This window comes from Lynx canadensis, chromosome B2, assembly GCF_007474595.2.
Source record: "Lynx canadensis isolate LIC74 chromosome B2, mLynCan4.pri.v2, whole genome shotgun sequence".
Classification (NCBI taxonomy): domain Eukaryota; kingdom Metazoa; phylum Chordata; class Mammalia; order Carnivora; family Felidae; genus Lynx; species Lynx canadensis.
The window spans coordinates 37,652,061-37,678,555 of NC_044307.1; the positions used below are offsets into that span (position 1 = coordinate 37,652,061).

Consider the following 26,495-nt stretch of genomic DNA (forward strand, 5'->3'; position numbering starts at 1 on the left):
GTGCTTGTGTGTCATCCACTCAGGGATGCCTAGTAGGAATTTGGATATACAGGCATGGAGCTTAGAAGGGAATCTGAAGCTAGTTACAGGGTTGAGATTCTTTAGGTTATAGGGTTGACATGACATCGGCTGAAATAGTGAGAATGATAGAACTCTGTAGAACACTTACATGAGAGGGATAGGTGGAGAAAGAATGACTTAGGAAGTGATCCAGGGTCACAAGGTAAACCTGGAAATAATTGAGCCTCTGAAGCCGAGAGAGGAAAAGTTTTCAATAAGGAAGAAGTGTTAGCTGTGTTAGAGTCTTCAGTAAAGGAAGATGAGGACATAAAATCTAAACCCCAAACATTCCTGAAGGCTCAGGAATAACTATCCCACATTCTGATTTAAAGTATTTTGAAATGTTAAATGTTGATATTTGTAACTCTGACTACTGTTGTAATTGTACCAAATATTTTGTAACTTGCCTATTTAAATTTCTTTGGAGATCCATTTTATCAAGGTGGTGAAGAGTACACTGAACTTGTTGCAGACGTTTAGCTTATGGTTTCATTCATGAGTGGTAGCATTTAAGTATTTTTTAAAGTTTATTTATTTATTTTGAGAGAGACAGAGATAGCACGAGTAGGGGAGGGCCAGAGAGAGAAGGGGAGAGAGAGAATCCCAAGCAGGTTCCGCACTGTCAGCACAGAGCCCCATGTGGGGCTTGAACCTGTGAAGCTGTGAGATCATGACCTGAACCAAAACTAAGAGTCAGACACTTAACAGACTGAGCCCAGACACCCCCATGAGTGGTAGCATTTACATCAAATTGCCTTGCAGGTTATTATCAACATTTGCAAGCACTTTCACTGATAAGAGTTGACTATTTCATGTGTACTATTTTGTAAGAGCCATGCAGGAATATGATAGATATACTTACTAAAGTTATCACTGTGCACATTTCAGGTAACTAATGAGATCGTGCGACAAATGATGGAAATGGAAGGAATGTATAGCTTAGATAAGCCTGGAGACTTCACTACTATTGTTGATGTGCAGCTCATAGCAGCAATGATCCACCCTGGAGGTGGTCGAAATGATATTCCACAACGTTTAAAAAGACAGTTTACTGTGTTTAATTGCACATTGCCTTCAAATGCTTCAATAGACAAAATTTTTGGTATGACTGTTCTTGGTGTTACATTTTTTTATCCTATTACATAATGGACATAAGCCATGCAAAACCTTATTTAAGAGATAAAAAGGCTCTATCTGAAGTAGGGATTAAGAATCTGAAATTGAGAATTAAATACCAGAAAAGAGGGACTAAATATTAAGAAGACTCATGTTTATAGTCTATTCTAAAACTCAGGAATATTTAGAAATAGCCTTGTTGAAGTTTGACTTTGGTGGAAGCAAACATTTGTGTTTTTGTTTTGTTGACACAATCAGAGAAATTTGGGCTAATGAATGACAGCACATGTATTATAGGTTAACAATGTAATATATCAAGTCAAATGTAGCACTTTGATATGTTAATGAAATGGGAATTTTGATAACAAATTTATGCTCATATAAACTATTTCATTAAAAATTATATATATGAAGACATACAAGAGAAACAGACCCATGTATATATGGACATTAATTGGCATTGCAGGTGCTGTAGATTAGAAGGGAAAGGGAAGACTTTTAGTAAATGGTACTGGGACTTTTTTAGTAATTGTTATGTGAAAATAATTGAAATTGAACCCTTACCTCACACCAAGCATAAAATCAATACAGATGGATTAAAGACCTAAATATAGAAAGCAAAGATATAAAATATTTGGAAGAAAATATCTGCATGACAGCTGAGTAGGAAAAGAAACTCATTTATTTATTTATTTGCTTATTTATTTATTTATTGCTTATTTATTTATTTTGGGAGAGAGAGAGAGAAAACACAAGCAGGGGAGGGTCAGAGAGAGTGGAAGAGAGAGAGAATCCCAAGCAGGTTCCATGATATCAGCCCAGAGCCTGAAGTGGGGCTTGGTCTCATGACCTGAGCTAAAATCAAGAGTCAGACACTTAACCCATTGAGTCACCCAGGTGCCCCTGGAAAGAGCTTGTAAAATGAGACTCAAAAAGCAGAAGCCATAAAAGGAGATGACAAGTTTGACTAGATTAAAATTAAGAAGTTTTGTTCATTTAAAAAGCAATATTGAAGAGTGAAAAGACAAGCCCCAAAGTGGGCAAAGATGCAAAGATGCAAATTTAAAACACCAAGGAGGGGCGCCTTGGTGGCTCAGTTGGTTAAGCATCAGACTCGATTTTGGCTCAAGTCATGATGTCACGATTTGTGGGACCAAGCAGTGTATTGCGCTCCATGTTGACAGGGTGATGCGTGCTCAGGATTCCCTTCCTCCCTCCCTCTCTGCCTGTCCCATGCTCATGCACGCATGCTCTAGATAGATAGATAGATAGATAGATAGATAGATAGATAGATAGATCACCAAGGAAATAACATTTTATACCCACTTGATTTGCAAAAATGAAAAATTCTGACAAAATCAGGCATTGGGGAGAATGTGCAGGACTGAGACACTCACCCCCTACTGGTGGGTGTATAAATTGTGACAGGCCCTGTGGATAATAACTGGACCTCATTACTGGTAAAGCAGAATGTGTGGATACCCACAGCAGTTCCATTTCCAGGCATATGCCAGTTTATCATTTGTTTCCTTTATGATTTTCACTTTTTGAGTTTCATTTAAGAAGTCCTTTCCTATCCAGCAGTCATGTAGATATTGTCTGTGTTTTCTTCCCAACATTACAGTTTTGCCTTCCATATTTAAACCCTTAACCCATCGTTACTTGATTTGTGCCACAAATCAATGACACACATGTTCTACAAGAATGTTTATAGAACAATGTTCATGATAGCAGAAACCTTGAAATAATCAAATATTTATTGACAGTAAAAGTGGATCCATACATAGTGGTCTAGGCACACAGCCTAATGCCATTATGCAGCAGTGAATATGAACAAACACAGCTACGTGCTTCAACATGGCCGAAGCCCAGAAATGGGTTGAGCAAAAGAAGCAAGTCACCAAGGAATATATGATACGATTCCATCAAATTAAATTTCAAAAGTTGAAGTTAAAGAAAATGTTAAAGGTCAAACCCATAAGTGGGCCACCCTATAAAGAAAAGCAAGTCGCGGTATCTCGTTAGGTCAGAGTAGTGGCTGCCTCTGGAGGAAGGAAGGGGTTGTGGACAGCGACGGACAAACAGGGGCTTCTACTGCATCCGGCAAGGTTGTGTGACTCACATAGTCATCCGTATGTGAGTGTTTGCTTATTTGTTAAACTGTTTTGATTAATGATTAATGATATCTCTGATATGATTAATACTGAAAACTAAACATGGCAAGAGAAATGCTTAACGTCACCCAGCTTAGTTGGTCTTGTAACGATTTATTCCCTGGGATAAACATGTACCTTTTATCTTTTAGTAAGCTTGTACATTCAATCTTGTTTTATTTTCCAGGACTTATTGGCTGTGGGTACTTTGATCCTTGCAGAAAGTTCAAACCTGAAATATGTGAGATGATTGGAAATTTAGTTTCAGCAGGCAGAGTGCTGTGGCAGTGGACTAAGGTACAGAAGGGTCATTGTCCGTAATAACAAAAAATCTACTATTATTTGGCCTGTTCTCACCTTGTGGCCCATGAACTTATCATCACATCATGGAGTAGTGGGATTTCTTTCTCTCTTTCTCTCTCTCTCTTTTTTTTTTTTTTTTTTGAAAAGACAAATTAGGTGCTCAAATAGATTTATGACACCTTTTCCTTCCAGGGAGCAAATATTCTGACTGGATGATGCTTTCCATATGTATGAGACATTACTATAAACCACACACGACATCCAAGATAAAGTAGAATTTTGCTAAAACGAGGACACTGCTTTTCTGCTTGTTACTCTGATATTTATCTCATACACTCACCTATTTCCTGACTGACTGAATACATGGATTTCCAGATGTTCTTAGCTATCTGAGACTTAAAATCTAACTTGTGTGAGTCTTGAGATGGAGTGGGAATTAGTAAATGGATGGAAGTGTACTTAACAAAATGGACTAGATTTTAAGACACAGGGCCAGTGCCCTAAGTAAAGCTCAGGAAACATATAGCTGTCACCAAGATGGCTTAAAGCAGACTCATGAGAAAACAATTAAGTGTAGGTCTGAGGTAAAAACAAGGTGGAGGTATATGCCAAAAACATTCATTAGGCCAATTACACACATCTGGGAGGAAGCTTATGTCCTGGAGACTTCTGGGCCAGCCTCTCAGATTCCTGGGTGGATGAGGGAATTTCTAGATACAAAATTAGCAGGGGTGCCTGGGTGGCTCAGTTGGTTGAGCGTCTGACTTCAGCTCAGGTCAGGATCTCGTAGTTCATGAGTTCGAGCCCCACATTGGGCTTGCTGCTGTCATCACGGAGCCTGCTTTGGATCTTCTGTTTCCTTCTCTCTCTGCCTCTCTCTCTCTCCAAAAGAAATAAACATTAAAAAAAAAAAAAGAATTATCAGGAGAGGAATTGGGTGTTTTTTATGAAATTCTCCATCCACGCAGCCCCCTATGGTGACCGGTTCCTTGCATGGCGGCTGCCCTTTGCCAACATACGGTCTTTGCACATGCTGTTCTGCCTCTCTTAAAGTAACTCCAAAATGAATGGCAAGGGTTGAGCGTCTGAAATAATTTTCTGTGGTAAGATCCATCTGTTTTTCCAGTGGGGCTGTTGTTCAATGTCATGTGCTTATATATGTATATATATTTTCTGAAAAGCTTTGGCCTACTGGGTGTCTTTCCATCAAAGCTTTTTTTGTTGTGTAAATGTTTACTGCTTCTATTTCTTCATCTTTCTTTACCTCCTTAACCTATTTTGCACAGGCTTTTGTTCCACTGCTCTAGGCAAGGTCACCAAAGACCTCAATCTTGCCAAATCTAAAGGTTGATTTTTTCCTCTTACTTGGCAGCATTTGACATAAATTATCCCTCTTGACACTTTCTTCACTTGGTTTCTGAAGACCTCATGTTCTTGGTTTTCTTCCTATCTGACAGGCTATCTTTTTAAAAGTCCCCCCTCTTCTTCCCTTCCTCTAGATGCTGGAGTGCACCTGATCTCGATGCTAGGCCCTCTTCCCTATCTCCATGCTTTACCCAGATGGTCTCTCCAGCTTCAGGGCCTTAAACACCATCTCTGTGCTGATAATGTCAAAATCAGCTTCCATTCCAGGCCTCTCTGCTTGGCTGTATACTTATTTCTAACTGCTTAGTAGACATCACTGTTTAGATGTCCAATAACCATCTTGAAGTTAATGTGTCCAAACAGAACCCTCAAGTGTCCTTCAATATGACCTTCCCTCAGACCTTTGCCTCTTAGTTAATAGCAACACCAATTATCCTGCTCCTCAGGTTAAAACACTGGTGCCGTGCTTGATTTGTCTCCCTCAACCCCCTACCTCCAATCCATCAGCAAGTCTCAGCAACTGTGCTTTCAAAATATATCCCAAAGCTGAGCTCTCTCTCGAAGCAACTACCCTGATAGATGCTTCCGGCATCTGCCCTCTGGACCACACAGTGACTTGCTTTCTCCTTGCCCTCCTAGCTTTGAAAATGCTTTTCAAAGAAGTAAATCAGAGATCCTTACTCCCTCTTAAAACCACCAGTAGACTCCCAGGTACACTTACAGTGAAACCTGATGCCTTGCTCTGGCCTGTGAAACTCCACCGGAGCCGCCCCTTGTTTGCCTCTCTCCCCAGCTGCACTGCCCTCCACTGCACTGTTCCTTGAACACCCCACATTTTTTGGTCCTTTGGGCCATCATATACTACTCATTCTCACCATTCTTACCTTCAGAGGGGCTATCACAGGCATTATCTGTCTCCTGACCCTACTTTATTTTTTCTGACCATGACTTATGTCATTATTATTTGTCAGCTTATTTGTTTACCAATATATTTGTTTCTTATTTATTGTTAGGCTCCCCCCACTAGAATGGAAGCTCCCTGATGGCAGCGGATTGAGCTGCTACTTACTATAGTATTTTCTAAGTCACTCTGGTGTCTTCTTACAGGCAGCCGGAGGTAAATAGCCATTGAATAATGAATGAATCTTCCTCCCCTCCCCATTCCCATAGAAGCAGCACCCCCTTTTTTGTATCTTTTCCTCAAACCTCCCATCTTCACAAAGCATTTTTAGTTCTTGTATACCACTTCACCTTTACATTACTCTACACAGCTTTAAAGCAGAAGCCCAGGTGAGAAAAGAAAGAAGTTGACAAAAATTGAAAGGAATGAAGAAGGTTAATGTGTGAGAAGGAGAGGGGGAAAAAGGAATTTATTTGATTCTCTTTAATGATTGCTTGAGTTGCCAATAGCTGTCATCACAGTGGTAGTCTTTTACAGCAAAGTGGCAGTCTTTTATAAGCAATATTCACACAGCCTTTATTTCTGCATATTTATAATATAATTTTACATGTTGGTGAATAGAATGAACATTTTAGCTGCAAATGGAACTGAGCAAAGAGGGAAATTGAAGGATAATTGATAAAATAACACTTGTCTTCATTCTGTCTTCCCTGGCTACCTATCTTAACGTACACTGTGAATTAGCCTGTAAAAATAATGCTATGAGCTCACTGGGGTACTTTTTCAATGTGGAAAAGGCGTATACCATGAATAGGTCCTAGAGAAAGCATATGCTATCCTGAACTAATCATGCAGAGAGTTTACTTCGTATCACCAGTATTGTTGTTTTCACGTTCAAAAATGATGCTAATGGTGTCAATTACAATCTTTACCCATGGCTAGCAGTGCTTCCCACACCTAGTACACCTCGAGTTTATCCTTTAACAGGTATCTCTCCGTACAAGAATGTATCACTGTTATAGCTTTGCCTGTTTGGATTCTGAACTTGGTGGAAATAATAAGTGAATTAGTGTTCAAACAAAGACACAAACACAACCCAGAAAAGCTACCTCGTCATTATAGCTGCATGTTGGACTTGCCTGTCAACTTATTATAGAAAAATAGATATTTGAAGTCATGTTGATTGAGTTTAGATCTCCACAGTGAAATCTAGATTATGATATTCAAATATATTGGGAGAATCCAAATATACTAAAGACCTTAATGGAACCTGTGGAAATAGTCCTTATTGACTTTAGAAGTGAACATTCCTTGTTCTTAACTGCAATGGCAACCAACTCACATTCAGTTTTTTTTTTTTTATGGCATACTTCCATATACACATTAATATGGTTAACAATGATTAGTAATGATTATTCCCACAACTCAAATAGTTGGTAAGAATTCAGGGGAAAGTGACTTGTTCAAAGCCAACTCATGGTGATAGAACAGGCATTGGAATTGTCATCTAGAGTGTTGTTCTTGAATCGATCCTATTCAAGGGCTTATGGTCTTTGAAATCCTATGCAGGTTTATTTATGATGTGTTTTTCTCATCAGTGCTGTGACAAAAATATGAACTTACTCTTGGTTTATTTATTCAGCCTATTTGATTTAAAATAAAATTTGTGAAATGAAATAGTTCTAAAAGCAGTTCTGCTTTTGGTTTTATCTGAAAACAAAACTGAGAGCATTATGTTTTTGTACACCTCTAGGTGAAGATGCTACCAACTCCTTCTAAATTTCACTACATTTTCAATCTTCGAGATCTTTCCAGAATTTGGCAAGGAATGTTAACCATAAAATCCGAGGAGTGCGATTCGATATCTGTTCTCCTATCACTTTTCAAACACGAGTGCAACAGAGTAATTGCAGACAGGTGTATATTACAGCACTTGAATTTAAATGTACTATATAAGAAGTTGACACTGTGAGCCTAATTCCTGCATTACCTACTCAAATAATTAGAGTATTGTCTTCATTTGCTCTGGGGCTTGTGAAGCATTGATGTCATTTCCCACCTGCTGGTCCCCTTGAAAAATGTTCTGCCAATTTGCTCCAGTATTATTTCCACAGGGTATCTTTTCAAATCACCACATCATCAGAGACTTGGTAACATTCAGAGGCAAATTTTAGTAGTGTATATTTTCTAAAACGTTTGAACTCCATGTAGGTTTTGCTTGGTGAAATCTGGGACATAGGCCGGGTCATTGTTCTGAACCTCAGCTTCCTCCTCTATAAAACATGGATGGTAATGCTGGTCTTACAAGCATGGGGAATGGAGGATTCTGGAACTAAAGCCACTCGACAGAATTCTTGGTAAAATTGGGTGATGCAGAGAAGGGCATGGAAACCCAAAAGTCAAGTTCTAATTGGAAAGAGGGTTCAGAGGAGCCTGAGATTGATCAAGGAGAGATTCTTTGCCAGTATTTTCTGTAAGTAATAGTCAATGTTATAACTCTCTTGAGTGGAGTTATATCCTTCCTGTCTGTGATGGAGGTGCGGGATAAGGCCTTAGAGGAGGTGGAGGGAGATTGGACATGTTCAATTAGGAAAGATGCCTTTATATTTTGCATTTTTCCTCCTGCATTTTTATTTCAGATTTATAACTTCTGAAGATGAGCAGTGGTTTAATATCCATCTTGTTCACGCCATTGAGGAAAATATTAGCCCAGATGTGGCATCTTATATCCTTCCCGAACCATACTTTGTAGATTTTCTCCGGGAGATGCCTGAACCAACTGGTGACGAACCTGAAGACACTGTGTTTGAAGTACCCAAAGTTTATGAATTGGTATTTATTTTTTGCCTTTTAAAAGAGTTTTTTGACCACTCACCCAACTAGATATTTCTCCCTACCCCAGAGTCCCACCATGGAGTTGTTGTAACTTCTTCATTAGTTATATGTTATGATTCATGTCATCATACACCAAGTAAAATATTTCTTTCAGTGAAATTTAGCAGCAATCCATTAAAGTCAGGTATAAGACAAGAATGCCTACTATTATCACGATTATTTAATATTATGAAAGTTCTAGACAATGAAACAAATTACCTATCAGGAAAAAACAAAAATATTGTTTGCAGATGATAGGATTATCTCTTAATATAATGTAAAAGAACCTGAAATCTGTTTTAACCACTAACAATTGAGTAAGATGACCAAGTGTAACATAAATATCAAACTCAACAACTATCCTCTATGCCAGAGGCTGCCAAGTTACAGTTGATGGGCTAAATTCAGTCCACTGCCTATTTTTTGTTAGATTTGTGAGCTCAGAAGGGTTTTTACATGTTTAAATGGGTGGGAAGAGAATCAAAAGAAGAATGATATTGTGTGACACGTGAAAATTATTTGGAATTCGAATTCAGTGTTCATCCCTGAAGTTGTATTGGAACACAGCCATGCCGATTTGCTTACTTATTATTGCCGAGGACCACTTTTACACCACGAGGGTGGGGACAAATAGTTGTGACAAACCGTATAGGCCACAAAGCCCAATTCTGCCCTTTATAGAAAAAGTTAGCCAATTCTTGCCAACAATCACAAGACAAAAAACATAACATCAAAGTACTTCATTCAACAGCAACAAATATGTAAAACATCTAGGACTAAACATGATAAAACTTGACTTGATTAAATTAGAACATCATTCTCCCTGAATTAATGTATAGGTTTCATGAAATTTGAAACGGGACTCCAAAAAGATTTTTTAAGCAGGGTCATAAACAAAGTAATTCTGAAGAGTTAATTCAAAGAGTTAAATGGGGGAGAAAAATTTACGAAACAAGTACATGAATATTCAAAACCATTTGACCACATCAACAATGTAAAACTTCTGTGTATTTTTAAAAATCCATAAACAATATTAAAAAGCAAATATAAACAGAGAAATATTTGTTATATTCCAATCATAATCCCCAGGGATAGGAGTTGGTGCTGGGGTTTTTGAAGGGAAAGGTCAAGGAATGATTCCATATTGGAAACCAGTTAATGCAGCGAGGTTTTGGGCTTCTGAAAATAGAATTAACCAAAAGTCAACAGAATCCATGACAAATTTTTGGAAATCCATTAGATTTTTATTAAAAAATTAGAATTACTTTCGAGTGCCTTTACAAGTTCTGCTTTCATGGATTTTGGCTCTTAAGTATTATTTTTCTCTCTCTCCCTACCCACAGGTACCATCCTTTGACTTCCTGTCTGAAAAACTCCAGTTCTACCAGAGACAGTTCAATGAAATCATTAGAGGAACATCTCTTGATCTAGTGTTTTTTAAAGATGCAATGACTCATCTTATTAAGGTTCTAACTATTGAGTATTTGCTGACATAAATAGATCATGTAAAAGCTTAGTAAATTTCACGATAGATGTTTTGAGAGAAGAAATGTGTACTATCAGGTAGTATACAGAAGAGCGTCGTTAGGTTGAGTCCGAGCACTGTCTCAGAGAACAAAGGCTTAATCACAAACCCCTTAGCTGAGTCCACCTACACAGCAGCAAATGTTGGGCAAATTGACAGGTTTTGTGTTCAGGGCTTTTGACACCTTGAGTTTTCTTTCTAGAAAGAAAGTAAGTTGCAGAACTCTGTGAATAAATCGTCCTTCCCCAAATTTTATTTTGATATAATGAGAATCCTGTTCCCCATGGAGGAAAAGTTGCTGCTTTTAAAAATCAGTTTTATGATCGGCTTACAGATTATTGGCAAACTGATGGGGAAGGGGTGAGGCAGGTACACAAGAGTGGTGTAAAAACAGAAACCAATTAGAGGCAACACCCAAAGGAACATGCTTTGATACAAGTCTGAAAGGCTACAGAAAGGAGCTGTTTGTTTGTATAATTTATAAAATGAAAAGGGGTTTCCCCAGGAAGTCAGAACAGAGGAGGGAGTTTTGATAAAGATGAGGCAGCTTACTCTGTATTTATTATATGTTTGTCTTTTGCAAAGTTGGTGAATTTCCAGATGTCCTAGGGCTGTTTCACATTCATTCACTCAACAAGTAGTTATTGAGTACTCTCTGGCAAGGTCTTGGGGACCTGGGACCCTATTATGGTGCACAACCGCCTACGTGATTAACATGTTAAAAAATATAATGATAAAATTAATACTTACCAAAGTGTTGTTACTGTCTGCCATCTGTAAAACTTGTATTAAAAAAAAAAAGGTCTTTAGTGGTGATAATGAATTTAGTGATCCATCTAGACTTTCATCTTAATCAGTAATATTAATGTAAAAGACAGCTTTTTAGCAATGTCTTCAATTGGCCTACATAAGATTTGAACAATTACAGCCTTATTCTTATTGAGGAAATCAGCCATAGAAAAGCAACACAAGACTAAAGGCCATCTCTCAGTCTTTTTCTACAAATGCCTTTCTGCCCCCCTCCCCCTTGTAAGTAGAATTTTGGTACTTAAATTTTTTTCTTCATTGGCAGAGATACAATAGGGGTGATATTCATTGTGGAGCGAGGTGTCTATATAGGTCAGTGTGTTAGACTGAATAATAAGCAGACAATTCTAAACTTCTTTCTGTGGATTGGGAAGAGCATCATGCATTGAGTCTGAAAGTAATAAAATTACACACACACAGAAAATAGCTTTGAAATAGGAGATAGGAAAGCCAATTTGTTCTCTCTTTCATGATGTACAAGGAAAGAATTTGAGTTGAATAAATCAATATGAGACATTAATTTAAAAAACTCTGACATATCTCATTAAAGGAAAAAGTCTAATGTCGTCTACAAGCATATGGCCAAAATTTGGACTCATGTAGAGTGCAAGCAAATGTAAACAGCTAAATTCTATTTTTAAAGAAATACTATTTTATTTCAAAACAGATCTCACGAATAATTCGAACATCATGTGGAAATGCATTGCTGGTGGGTGTTGGCGGTTCAGGAAAACAAAGTCTTTCTAGACTGGCCTCTTTTATAGCTGGATATCAAATATTCCAGATTACATTAACCAGGTAAGATGAAATAAAACACAGCAATATGTTTTTCTATCATTAATTTCTCTGAAGTAAAATGTTCACTTAAAAAGACACAACAATTTGGTGCATTTTTTGAAGTTAACTTTTCATTTGAGTGCAATGTATTTAAGGAGATGTACACAAACACGGGTGTCACAAAGTAAATTCACCTGTGTCGTTAGCCTAGAGATGAAGAAATAAAACATTAGCACCCCATAAGTACCCCCCACATCCTGTCCCAGTCATTACCCTCCCAAGGTTAACCATATTCTGACTTCTAACCCCACTGATTAGTTTTACCTATTCTTTTTTTTCCTCTTTATTTTTTTTTATTTAAAAAAAATTTTTTTTCAACGTTTTTATTTTATTTTTGGGACAGAGAGAGACAGAGCATGAACGGGGGAGGGGCAGAGAGAGAGGGGGACACAGAATCGGAAACAGGCTCCAGGCTCTGAGCCATCAGCCCAGAGCCTGACGCGGGGCTCGAACTCACGGACTGCGAGATCGTGACCTGGCTGAAGTCGGACGCTTAACCGACTGCGCCACCCAGGCGCCCCATTTTTCCTCTTTTTTTAATGTTTATCTATTTTTGAGAGAGAGACAGAGGGTGAGAGGGGGAGGGTCAAAGAGAGAGGGAGACACAGAATCCGAAGCAGGCTCCAAGCTCTGAGCTGTCAGCACAGAGCCCAACGCAGGGCTCGAACCCACGAACTGTAACATCATGACGTGAGCTGAAGTTGGTCGCTTAACCGACTGAGCCACCCAGACACCCCTAGTTTTACCTATTCTTGAACTTTATATCAATCAAATGCTACGGGATCTACTCTTTTCTTGTTGCTGGTATTATGTTTGTGAGATTCATCCATGACGCTACATGTACCAATAGTTTGTTCATTCTTATTGCTGTATAATCTCCCACTTGCTTACATACTACCACAATTTGTTTACCCGGGATTTTTTGGCAAGTCGAGCTGTAATGAATATTGTTGTACATGTCTGAGTATGCCCCCAGAGATAAACTTGCTGATTATGGATGGAGTACGCATACATTCTGCTGTAGTAGGTCTGAGGAATAGTTTTTCCACAGTGGTTCTGCCAGTTTACGCTTCTACCAATGGTTCATGAGAGTTTCAGTTGCTCCGCATCCCGGCCCACCTTTGGACTGTGAGCCTTTTTTCATTTTAGTGATTCCTGTGGATGTGTGGTGGTATGTCACCGTGGTGACACCGTGTCACCGTATATCACGCGTGTCCCGTGGTTAACACCGTTGAGCACATTTTCACCTCTTATGGGCCATCTGGACAGCCTCTTATGTGAAATGTCTGTGTATGTCCTTTGCTTTTTTTTTTTTTTTTTCAATTAGGGTGTGATTCTTTCTTTTACTGATTTTTTAGGAGTTCTTTACAGGTTTTGGATACAGTTCCATTGTCAGAGTGTGCAGTATAAATATCTTCTCTGAGTCTTTGGCTTGCCTTTTCACTCCCAGTGGATCTTAATTTTAGTGAAACTTCAGATGTCAATTGTGTCCCTTTATTTTAGTGATCTTTGTATTCTGTTAAAAATGTATTGGTTTACCTGTGAAGATATTCTGTGATTTCCTTCACATTTATGAATAAAATATACTCCTTTAACATTTAGAACCATAACCCATCTAGAATTTCTTCTCTCTTTTTTTTATGTTTGTTTATTTCTTTTTTGAGAGAGGGAGAGAGATAGAGGGAGGTGGGGGCAGAGAGAGAGAGGAAGACAGAGAATCCCAAGCAGGCTCAACACTGTCAGTGCAGAGCCTAATTCAGGGCTCCATCCCATGTGAGATCATGACCTGAGCCAAAACCAAGAGGAGGACACTTAACCGACTGAGTCATCCAGGACCCCCTAGAGTTTATTTTCTTTTAAAGTCTGAGGTAGGAGTTAAGATTATATTTTTATGTAAAAAATTTTTTTGATGTTTATTTATTTTTGAGAGAGAGAGCACAAGTGGGGGAGGGACACATAGGGAGAGACACAGAGAGAGGGAGACACAGAATTCAAACCAGGTTCCAGGCACAGGGCCCGACACGGGGCTCAAACCCATGAATGGTGAGATCATGACCTGAGCCAAAGTTGGACGCTTAACTGACTGAGCCACCCAGGCACCCAAGATTATATTTTTCAATATAGATATCCAATCATTTCAACTCCATTATTGAAAAGGTCATGTTTTTCCTGACACATTACAGTGTCATTTCTTTCCCATTAATCAACTGATTGTGTCTGTAACTATAGTCTATTCCACTGATTTATCTATCTTTGCACTATTACTGTTTTTTTTAATTCTACCAAATATTTATTTATTTATTTGTTTATTTATAATATAATTTATTGTCAAATTGGTTTCCATACAACACCCAGTGCTCATCCCAACAGGTGCCCTCCTCAATACCCATCACCCACGCTCCCCTCCCTCCCACCCCCCATCAACCCTCAGTTTGTTCTCAGTATTTAAGAGTCTCTTATGGTTAGCCTCCTTCCCTCTCTGTAACTTTTTTTCCCGCTTCCCCTCCCCGCTGGTCTTCTGTTAAGTTTCTCAAGATCCACTTATGAGTGAAAACATATGGTATCTGTCTTTCTCTGCCTGACTTATTTCACTTAGCATAACACTCTCCAGTTCCATCCACGTTGCTACAAATGGCCAGATTTCATTCTTTCTCATTGCCAAGTAGTATTCCATTGTATGTATAAACCACATCTTCTTTATCCATTCGTCAGTTGATGTACATTTAGACTCTTTCCATAATTTGGCTATTGTTGAAAATGCTGCTATAAACATTGGGGTACAAGTGCCCCTACGCATCAGCACTCCTATATCCCTTGGGTAAATAATTTTACTGTTTTAATTAGTGTAGTTTTAATACGTCTTGAACAACCCTGCTATTCTTCTTCAAGGTTGTCTTGAATATTTGGCCTTTTGTATTTCCTTATACATTTTAGGTTCACAGCTTACACACGCATACCCCCCTGCTGCCAAAGAGGTAAAACATTTACCAAGTTACAAACTACAAGAGCACTTAAAAGAACAAAACATCAAATATCTAGAGATTAACTTGTATTAAATCACTTGTCAACCTCAAGAAATTGGGGAGATTTCACACAGAAGATGGATTTCTGACTGTTGAAACAGTTGGAAGCTCTGGCACCACTGTGCCGATGTTCCCAGGTGGCTGGGTCTGAGTAGCAGGTGCTTTCCTGCATGGGACATGCAGTCCTCCCAGTTTCCCAGAGCGCTAACTGCAGTTTTCCTGTTTTCTGTCTTCTTGACGTTCTGGCACTGGAATCTTGCTGACTGCCCCTCCCAGGGTGAGCCGGTTCTCAGAGACAGCAAATGGCTGGCCCAGTAATGTGTGCCTTTCATAGGTCAGTCAACCAATCCAGGGCTCGTGCTCTGGACCACCACCTCGGTCTGGCGACACCAGGAAGCAATATTGCTCTGCCCTAATGACTCCTTTTAATGAATGTCCCCCCTGGGAATTATTTTGAAAGGGATGTACGTTCTCTTTTCGATGGGGTTCCTTTTGTCAAAGTCTACAAGACGTTTTCCTGTAGTGCCACCCAGAACGGGGGGTAGCTGGTTCTGCTGGTTATTTTTTCACTCAAGTGCACTTAGCTGAATCATCTCTAATGCTCACAGCAGCCTTTACAAACAGGTATTATCTTCATTTTGCAGAGGAGGAAACAGAAGCTGAAAAATGTGAAGGAACATTTCTAAAGATGCAGAATGGGGATTTGAACCCTGGTCCTTCTGGTTCCACTGCCCGTGGTCTTTCTGGCTTACTTGAACTCCCTATTACTTGCACTGTACACTTCCTTCGAGTGAAAATGTCTGTGTCATCAATTTACTCATGAGGATTTATACACAACACTTCAGAAAATGTCTGCTTTATTTCTGCACATCATGTCACCTCCAGTAGCATATACATGTCATAGGAAACAGAGTAAACAGAAAAGCAAAGACCAGGCTCTCCTTGTCATAATCTGTAACTACATAATTATACCATTTCTATTATTTATACCGCATCGCATAATGCATCTTCTTCTATAGGCTGTCTGTGCCTCTAGCCTCTTAATGTGATGTGCAAATTATCACTATATATAATTTATCACTAATTTTATTTATAATTTGTCTTGACTTTCTTCCCAATCCAACTCATCCAAGTTTCAGCTTAGTTTCAGATATTATACGTATATTCACTTTGCCAAAATCTGATGTGGAAGACCGTCACCTTGCAGAGAATAAAAATCCATTTCTGAATTTCCAATTGCTCTTCATGAGTCACTTCTGGTGAATTCCCATTTCTCACTCCTCAAGTTAAATAAGACATATTTGTTTTGAATGGTAACATATAGCTATTTCACTCTAATCTCTGTGTTTTTTTTTTTAGCAGATATTATTACTTAATATCTCTTGGAACAGGTACAGATTATGCTCTAATTACCATGGGTTATACTGTGTTTTGAAATAAATTATGACTGTACCTATATTTTTTATTTTAATTATTCTACCGCCCTTTTTAGGTCTTATAATGTGAATAATCTAACAGAAGACTTAAGAGGTCTGTACAAAGTTGCTGGTGCTGAAGGAAAAGGTATCACCTTCATCTTTACTGACAATGAAATAAAAGATGAGGCATTTCTAGAATATCTTAACAACCTGCTATCTTCAGGGGAGGTAGGTCTCAAAAGTAGAAAGGAAAGCTCTTGTTTAAAAGATGTAAATTATATTTGAATAGAAAAAGTAGCAACCCTTCAGAGGTGAGGCCATTTAACATACATTTTTCGTTTTAGAAATGATTAATGTACAAGATTTGGTAGATTTTTTAAAAACTTCCTGTGGAATTAATGCTGCCCATGTCCAGATTTTGTGTGTGTGTGTGTGTGTGCTTTGTTCCATTTTAAATATGATTGTGTATCTATTTCATCAGTCTTCAGTTTGGTCCTATAATTTATTTTAGAAGGACCAAAGTATCTAATAGTCAGGAGTATAAAAGAGATGAAAATATTCTGCCAGCTCTCAGTAGATGTTTGTGTCACCTTTTCTGACACCACCTTTATCAGCACTTCCATGATCACTCACATGGTTGGTGCTTCCTTAGAAGGGCTCATGGGACTCAGCATATAGTTGTACTCTTGTCTAAGATTTATTACAGCAACACAGCAAGGATTCGTGGCCAGATCAATAAAGAAAAAGACACCTCGTGTGGAGTCTGGAGAAATCCATGTGCAGCTTTCCTAATTTCTCACCAAACGGGCCCTACAGAGTGTGCTTCACCTCCAGCAGTGAGATGGGTAACACATGCACTGTGTGTCCGTTCTGGGAAGCCTGTTTGAGATTCAGAGGTCAGCAGTTTTATCGGGGGCTGGTCTGGCCATCACTCCCTGCCTAGACACAACTGCCAGAATTGCAGACTCCCAGAAGGAGAGCACATGTTCACCATCTATCACAACGTTTGTGTAAATAGTCCAGGCACAGAACAACCTTATCGATTAGTAATGGAGGAGACGTTCTAAACCCAAGGTCCCAGATGCTGGCCAAGTGCTAGCCCTGCAAGCGCACTCTTCTCAAAATCAGGCCCAGGGTGTCAACTCTTCCCTGCGCCATGGTGTCCATCGATGCTTGCGGCTGCATAAGCTACTTAAGTACCTTGGAGAGAGGACTTCTGCAAGATGGTGGCATAGGAAGATCCTGAGTTCACTTCCTCCCATGGAGGCACCAAATCTGCAGCTACATATGGGTTATTTCCCTCTGAAAAAGATCTGAAAACCAGATAAGCACAACAAAGGATAAAAAGACCACATCAAGACAGGTAGGAGGGGCAGAGACCATAGTCTTGCCAAAAATATCACCCTCAGTATGGCAACATGCAATAGGGAGGGATCTCACAAATATGGAGCTTCTCCTGGACCAGTGAAGGGCTGGTGCCTCACATCAGGCACCCCAACCCCTGGGCTATACACCAGAGAGACAAGCCCCCAAAACCTATGGCTTAGAAAACCAATGGGGTTAGAAGAAGAAGAAGAGGAAGAGGAAGAAGAAGAAGAAGAAGGAGGAGGAGGCAAGAAAACCAAGAGGGCTGACATCCAAGGGACTCAAAGTGCTATAGGAAACTGAGGTTCTCCTTTTAAGGGGCTCCCAGATAGTCTCATCCTGAGACCCAGCAAACAAACAAACAAACAAACAAACAAAAAACACCAGCAGTTTAAACAATGCCTGGATTATATGTGAAGGAGGTTCATTAGCTAATCTTAAAGTATCCACTGGAGAGGCAGGAGACAGTTGAAAAGTCTCCCCAGCGATGAAGTTGCTGGCAGATGCCAGTTTTGCACTTTCTACCTGCCCTGCTTGCACAGGTGAGCAGGCTTGGACAAGGCACCCTCCTGCCACCTTGCTAAGACAGGTAGGGGTGAGTGGGTGGTCACGATACTATCCTGCTGGCTTTTTGAAGTTGGAGAACATGGGTGGTTGTGCCACTCCTCTGCTCTCTGGCTGGAGTAGATGAGCAATGAATGCAGCATTCACCTGTTCCCTAGGTAAGGTCCACAAACATGGGCAGTTGTGGTCACTCCATCACTCCCTGGATGGGGCTGGCAAGTGCAAATGGTTGAAATATTCTCCCACCCAGTCTAAAGCTGGTGCACACACTCAGACAAGGCACTCACTAACTGCAGTCCTGAAGCCCATGGGAGCATGTAGTCAAAACATTTTCCTACTGTCTTTCTGAAGCCAGCAAGTGTGCGCCTCTTCTACACTCTCCAGCTGCCTAGTTAAAGCCAACAAGCACAGGCGATCCACATGGGGATGCCCCTTGATTTCCTGATGCTGGTGGCCAAGGGGACTGGCTTTTCTGAGCTCTCCGGGAACGTAACATTGGAAAGACAGTTCCTGGCAGGCCGCCACAACCAGGACACTGCACAGACAGCAGACTGAAACACAACCCCGGTCTTCCTGTGAAAAAGGCCTATTAGCCTGGAGCTTCCATCAGCTGGACAGGCTTTAGCTTTCCCACACAGCTAGAGGCTGAGGAGACACTGGCAGGGAATGTAAGTAAGCAAAAGACACCATCCTTGCACAACTCCTTGGCCTTGCTAGAGCTCAATGAGACCTCCCAGAAAGGAGCTTATATGTTTGTCTGGAGCCCCAATTTTTTCAATCTAGAGAGACATTCTGGTCTGGAGGCCAGCAGGGATTATGGTTGTGGCCCTATAGGACTGCCTGTATTTGCATCCTTTATTTTTAAAAAAAATTTTTTTTAATGTTTATTTATTTTTGAGAGCCAGAGAGACAGAGCATGAGCGGGGGAGGGGTAGAGAGAGGGAGACACAGAATCCCAAGCAGGCTCCAGGCTCTGAGCTGTCAGCACAGAGCTGACGCGGGGCTCGAACTCACAAACCGCGAGATCACGACCTGAGCGGAAGCCGGACGCTTAACCGACTGCGCCACCCAGGCGCCCCTGTATTTGCATCCTTTAAAAGCTGCTGCCTGAGGGCCTAGCTTCTAATCAGCCTGAAACCAGGTGCTAAATGAGATTCCTCCCCCTTGGAACACTGACTGGTCTTGGTATACCCTCAAGAAGGACATATCAACAATAAAGCAGTGGTTTAGATAATAAGAAACTTTTGTGAGACAACCAAGAGCTAGGGCAAAGTTGAATGAGAAGGTCCATCACCTACAGAAGGCCACTGCTTCAAGACTGGGAGGAATATCTCTTTTGCCTCATAGAAACAAACACAGAGAGCCAAGCAAAATGAAGAAGCAGAGAAGTATGTTATAAATGAAAGTATCTCAGAAAAATACCTTAATGATATGAGGATGAGTAACCTACCTGGTAAAGTGTTCAAAGTAATGGTCATAAAGATGTTCACTGGCCTCATGAGAAGAATGGATGAACACAGTGAGAACTTTAAGATATAGACGACATAAGAAAGTACCAAACAGGAGTCACCACCCATGCTCTCCAACTTCAACAAGGCGGCAGGATAGTACTGTGATCACTCACTCACCCCTACCTGTCTTAGCAAGGTGACAGGAGGGTACCTTGTTCAAGCCTGCTCACCCGTGCAAGCAGGGTAGGTATAAAGTGCAAAACTGGCACAAAACAATAACTGAACTGAAAAAATACACTAAAGGGGTTCAACAGCAAACTGGAAGAAGCAGAAGAACAGATCAGTGAGCTGGAAGACAAAGCAATGCAAATCACCCAGACAGAGCATCAAAAAGAAAAAATAATAATGAAGATAACTTAAGGGACATATGGGGCATCAAATGGAATAATATGTGAATTATAGGGGGCCCAATGGAGAAGAGAAAGAAAAGGGGGGAGAAAATTTATTTGAAGAAAGAATGGCTGAAAACTTCCCTAACCTGGAGAAGGAAACAGACATCCAGGGCCAGGAAGCCAAGAGTTCCAAATAAGATGAACCCAAAGATATTCACATCAGGACATAATATAAAAGGTTAAAGATATAGAGAATCTTACAAGTAACAAGAGAAAAAACAAATTGTTACATGCATACATACATAAAGTTACCAGCTGAGTTCCCAGCAGAAACGTTACAGGCCAGAAGTGAGTGGCACAGTGTATTTAAGGTGCTTAAAGGAGAGAAAAAAATTTCCCACCATGAATACTCTATTCAGCAAGGTTACTATTCAGAATTGAAAAAGAGATAAACAGATTTTCAGGTTAGTAAAAGCTAAACAAACTCATCTCTACTAAACAAGCTTTATAAGAAATGTGAGAGGGACTTCTTTTTTTTTTTTTTTTTTTTTTTTTTTTTTTTTTTTTTTTTTGAGAGGGACTTCTTTAAGCTGAAAAGAAATGGCACTAAGGAATAGCCAGGAAGCATACAAAAATAAAAATCTTACTGGAAAAGGTAAATACATAGTAGAGGAGTTGGGTTAGTCACTTACGAAACTACTATGAAGGTAGTAAAGGTAAAGGTAATGAAATTAGCTAAAACTATAATAATCAGTTAAGGGATATAAAAAGATACAAAAGGTGACATCAAAAACATTAAATATGGGGGGAGGTAGTAAAACTAGAATTTTGGAATGTGTTCAAGTTTAAGTTTCTATCAAGTTAACAGAGACTATAATATAATGAAATGATACAATGAACCTCACAGTAACAACAAAGTAAAAACTTACAGTAAACATTCAAAAGAAACTGAGCAAGGAATCTGAACCTAACACTGAAGAAAGTAATCAAACCACAAGGGATGAGAGAAAGAGAAGAAGAAAGGAACAGAGGGGAACCACAAAAGCAGCCAGAAAACAATTAACAAAATGGCAATAAGTACATATCTATCAAAAACGACTTTAAATGTAAGTGGACTAAATTATCTAACTAAAGACATGGAGTGGCTGAATGGTTTTTTTTTTTTTTTAAAGACCCATCTATATGCTACCTACAAGAAACCCAATTCAGAAGTTAAGGACACAGACTGACAGTGAAGGGATGGAAAAAGATATTCTATTCAAATGGAAGTGAAAAGAAAGCTGGTATAGTTCAGATCAGACAGAATAGTCCTTAAACCCTTCTTTAAAAAAATTTTTTTAATGTTTATTTTTGAGAGAGAGAGAGAGAGAGGAGAGAGAGAGAAATGTGAGTGGGGGAGGGCAGAGGAAGAGGGAGACACAGAATCCGAAGCTGGCTCACTCTGTGAGTGGTCATCACAGAGCCCGATGTGGGGCTCGAACTCATGAACTGTGAGATCATGACCTGAGCTGAAGTCAAATGCTTAACCGACTGAGCCACTCAGGTGCCCCAGGACAGAATAGACTTTAAAACAGATCATAACAAAAGACAAAGAAGGCACTACATAATGATAAGAGTCAACCCAGTAAGAGGATATGACATCTATGTATGTGTCATATGTATGTGAACAACATAGGAGCACCAAAATATATTAAACAAATATTAACATGCCTAAAAGGAGAAATTGACAGCAATACAATAAAAATAGGGGACTTTAACACCCCACTTAACATCAATGGATAGATCATTCAGATTGAACACCAGTAAGGAAACATCAGCCTAAACAATACACTAGACCATGTGGATTTAATAGATATAGAACATTCCATCCCAAAACAGCAGAAAACACTCTTCTTAAGTGCACGTGGAACATTCTCCAGGATAGATAATAGGTTAGGCCACAAAACAAGTCTTAATAAATTCTAGAAGACTGAAATCATATGAAGTATGTTTTCAGACCATAATTGTATGATAGTAGAAATCAGTTATAAGAAGAAAACTGGAAAGACAGTAAATAGAGATTAAACAACATGTTACTGAATAATTACTGGATCATAGAAGAAATCAAAGGAGAAATTAAAAAAAAGACTAGAGACAAAGGAAAATAGATATACAACACACCAAAATTTATGCACTGCAGTAAAAATGTTTTTTAAAGGGAAGTTCATAATAATACAAACCTACCTCAAGAAATAAGAGAAATCTTAAATAGACATTTAACTTTACACCTAAAGGAACTAGAAATGGTGGAGGGGGAGCTCAAAGTTAGTAGAAGTAAGGAAATAATAAAGTCGGAGTGGAAATAAATAGAAACTAAAAAGAAAATAGAAAAGATCAGTGAAGCTAAGAGCTGGTTCTTCGAAAAGATAAGCAAAATGGACAAGCCCTTCGCTAGACTAAACTAGGAAAAAAAAAGAGAGAGAGAACCCTAATAAATAAAATCAGGAATCAAAGAGGTAGTTACAACTGATACCAAACAAATTGGACAACCTAGAAGAAATAGGTACATTTCTAGAAACTTACAAGACAAAATCATGAAGAAATAGGAAATCCAAACAGACTGATTACTAGTAAGGATGTTAAATCAGTAATCAAAAACCTCCCAACAAAAGTCTAGGACCAGAGGCTTCATTGGTGAATTCTACCAAACATTGAAAGAACATTTAATAGCTATTCTCCAACCCTTCCAAAAAATTGAAGAGGCGGGAACACTTCCAAATTCATCTGAGAAGGACAGACTTACCCTGATACCATAGCCAGACAAAAACACCACAAGAAAAGAAAATTACAGACCAATATCCATGATGAGCACGGATGCAAAAATCCTCAGTAAAATGTTTGCAGACTGAATTCAACAATATGGTAAAATGATCATATACCATAATAAAGTGGGATTTACTCAAGAGATGCAAGAATGGTTCAAAATCCACATCAATCAACATAATACATCACATTGACAAAATGAAACACAAAAATTGTATGATCATCACAATAGATGCTTAAAAAAGCATTTGACAAAATTCAACATCCATTTATGATTAAAACCTCAAGAAGGTGGCTACAGCGAGAATGTACCTCAAAATAATAAAGACCAGGGGTGCCTGGGTGGCTCAGTTGGTTAAGTGTCCAACTTCGGCTCAGGTTACATATCCATAGCTAATATCATACTTAACAGGAAGTTTTTTGTCAGGCAAGAAAAAGAAATAAAAGTCATCCAAATTGGAAAGGAAGAAGTAAAACTGTCAGTATTTGCACATGACATTATACCATATATAGAAAATCCTAAAGACTCCACCAAAAAACTGTAGAACTAATACACAGATTCAGTAAAGTTTCAGGATACAAGAATAATATACAAACATTGGTTGCATTTCTACATACTAATAAAGAGCTAGCAGAAAGAAAAATTAAGAAAACATGCCATTTACAACTGCATCAAAAAGAATAAAATACCTAGGAGTAAATTTGATCAGAGAGGTGAAAGACCTATACACTGAAAACTGCAAGACATTGATGAAAGAAATGAAGAAGATACAAATATATAGAAAGATATTTTCTTCTCATGGAATGGAAGGATTAATATTGTTAAAATGTCCATACTATCCAAAGCCATCTACAATTCATATAATAGCTATCAAAACTGCAATGTAATTTTCACAGATCTAGAAGAAAGAAATTCTAAAATTTATATGGAACCACAAAAGACCCTGAATAGCCAAACAATCTTAGAAAAAAAAAAAAAAAAAAAAAACAAAACAAAGGTGAATAAATCATGATCTCTGATTTTAAACTATACTACAAAGCCATAGTAATCAAAACAGTGTAGTAATAGCATAAAAATAGATCAGCAGAACAGAATAGAGAGCCTCAGAAATAAAGCCATGCATATATGGTCAATTTATGACAAAGGAGCCATGAATATACAATCCAGAAAGGACAGTCTCTTTAATAAATGGTGTTGGGAAAACTGGCTGAAGGAAACTGTAGCACTACTTTGTACCATGTATAAAGTTTAACTCAAAAGGATTAAAGACTTGAATGTTTAAGACCTAAAACCATAAAACTCCGAAAAGAAAATATAGGTGGTAAGCTCCCTGAAGTTGGTCTTAGCAATGATTTTATGGATTTGACTCCAAAAGCAAGGGAAACTAATGGAAAAATAAACAAGCGGGACTTCTTCAAACTAAAATGCTCTGCACAGTGAATAAAACAATCAACACAATTAAAAGGCAACTTACTGACTGAGAGAAAATATTTGCAAGTTGTATATCTGATAATGGGTTAATATTCAAAATATATAAAGAACCCATACAACTCATATACAACAACAACAACAACACAACAACAACAACAACACCAAACAATCCTCCAGCCAGAGGATCTGAATATAGATTTTTCCAAAGAGGATGTACAGATGGCTAATAAGCACATGAATGAAAAAATGGTCAACATCATTGTTGGAGAAATGCAAATAAAAACCACTGCAAGATAGCACCTCATACCTGTCAGAATGGCTATTATCCAAAAGATGAGAAATAACAAGTTTGGGTAAGGATGTGAAGAAAAGGGAACCCTCATACACTGTTGGTGGGAATGTAAACTGGTGCAGCCACTTGGAAAACAGTAGGGAGGATCCCAAAAAGTTAAAAATAGAACTGCTTTGTGACCCAGCAATTCCACTATCTATCTGAAGAAAATGAAAACACTAATTCAAATAGATATATGCACGCTTATGCTCATTGCAGCATTATTTACAATAGCCAAAATATGGAAACAACCCAAGTATCCATTAATGGATGAATGCATAAAGAAGATGTGGTATGTATGTATACACACACGTGCACGCACACGCAGACGCACACAGACACACACAAAGGGATACTACTCAGACACAACAAAAAATGCAATCTTGCCATTTGTGAACACATGGGTGGATCTTGAGAGCTAGGTGAGATAAGTCAGACAGAGAAAGGAAAATGCTGCATGATTTTACTTATATGATATATTAAAAAACAAAACAAAACCCAGACTCATAGATAACAGAGAACAGATTGGTGGTTGACAGAGGGAGGGGGACTTGCTGGGGTGGGGGTGGGGAAGACAGGTAAAGGGGATCAAGAAGTACAAACTTCCAGTTATAAAATAAAGAAGTCATGGGGATGTAATATATAGTGTCGGGAATATAGTCAATAACATTGTGTACCTTTGTATGGTGACAGATGGTAACCAGACTTACTGTAGTGATTATTACGCAAAGTATATAAATGTTGAATAACCTGAAACTAATATAATATTGTGTATCAATTATACCTTGATAAAAAAATACACAAACAGTAAAATAAAAAAAATTACTTCAGACCCAGAATTGTGTCAGAGAATCAGAGAGTAAAGAGTGTCACTGGACATTTTAAAGAGATGACTGGAATGGCAGATACATTTTTGGTGATAGCTATTTGAGCCAAGGGAAACAACATTTTCTCCTGATTAAACTGCTCAATAAAAAGTAGTATTCTTGGTCATCTCTGGCAAATGGAGGATTTTGACTGTGGAGATGCAGAAAGAAAATATGAAAAAAGATGACACATTGGGGGGAAAAAGGACCAGATTCTGGCAGTGAATTGGTGTGGGGAACCTGTAAAAAACAGAACACTTTCTTGTCTGTTTCTCCAAGATCTCCAATCTGTTTGCGCGAGATGAGATGGATTGAAATCACCCAAGGTTCTGATATCGGTAATGAAAAAGGAGCTGCCTCGCCACCCTCCTACCTTTGTAATCTGTATGAATACTTCATTTCAAGATCAAGGAAGAACTTGCATGTTGTTCTCTGCTTTCTCCAGTGAGTTGTTACTTAATTTGTATTTATGTGGGAGGAGTTACTTACTGAAATGTACTTAATATCCACCTTCGGTGATGAAATGATTCCCGGGAAAATAACATTTGTTACATTGAATTGAAATTAACACTTCATTACCACCAATCTCCACCAGAGGCAATCTCCTACCAAAGTGTAATAATTTAAAATAATTCATTTTTATAAGAAATTATTCATAGCCTACAGCTTCATTAATTGCCTAGAGATATAGATATTCAAATTGTTAAGGGATTTGGTGATGTAATCTTGTCCAGTTCTTCCTCCAATACAGACATACCATCTAGAATGTCCCTGATGTAGGTTTGACTGTCTCTAGCTCTCTGTACTGTCCAGTATAGTAGCCGTTAGACATGTATGGCCATTTACATTTTGACTAGTTAAAATGAAGTAAAATAAAAATTCAGTTCCTCAGTCCCACTAGCTCCATTTC

At 38.7% G+C, this 26,495-nt stretch overlaps 1 protein-coding gene across 1 annotated transcript in view; it reads left to right on the plus strand.

Moving 5' to 3' along the window:
• DNAH8 (dynein axonemal heavy chain 8) overlaps positions 1-26,495 on the plus strand; it is a 310,125-nt gene that overhangs the window by 159,759 nt on the left and 123,871 nt on the right. Inside the window, 10 exon segments of the mRNA XM_030314553.1 lie at positions 949-1,162; positions 3,517-3,626; positions 7,652-7,815; positions 8,538-8,730; positions 10,116-10,238; positions 11,772-11,902; positions 16,457-16,610; positions 25,865-25,897; positions 25,900-25,960; positions 25,963-26,033. Coding sequence (XP_030170413.1) covers positions 949-1,162; positions 3,517-3,626; positions 7,652-7,815; positions 8,538-8,730; positions 10,116-10,238; positions 11,772-11,902; positions 16,457-16,610; positions 25,865-25,897; positions 25,900-25,960; positions 25,963-26,033 — 1,254 coding nt within the window.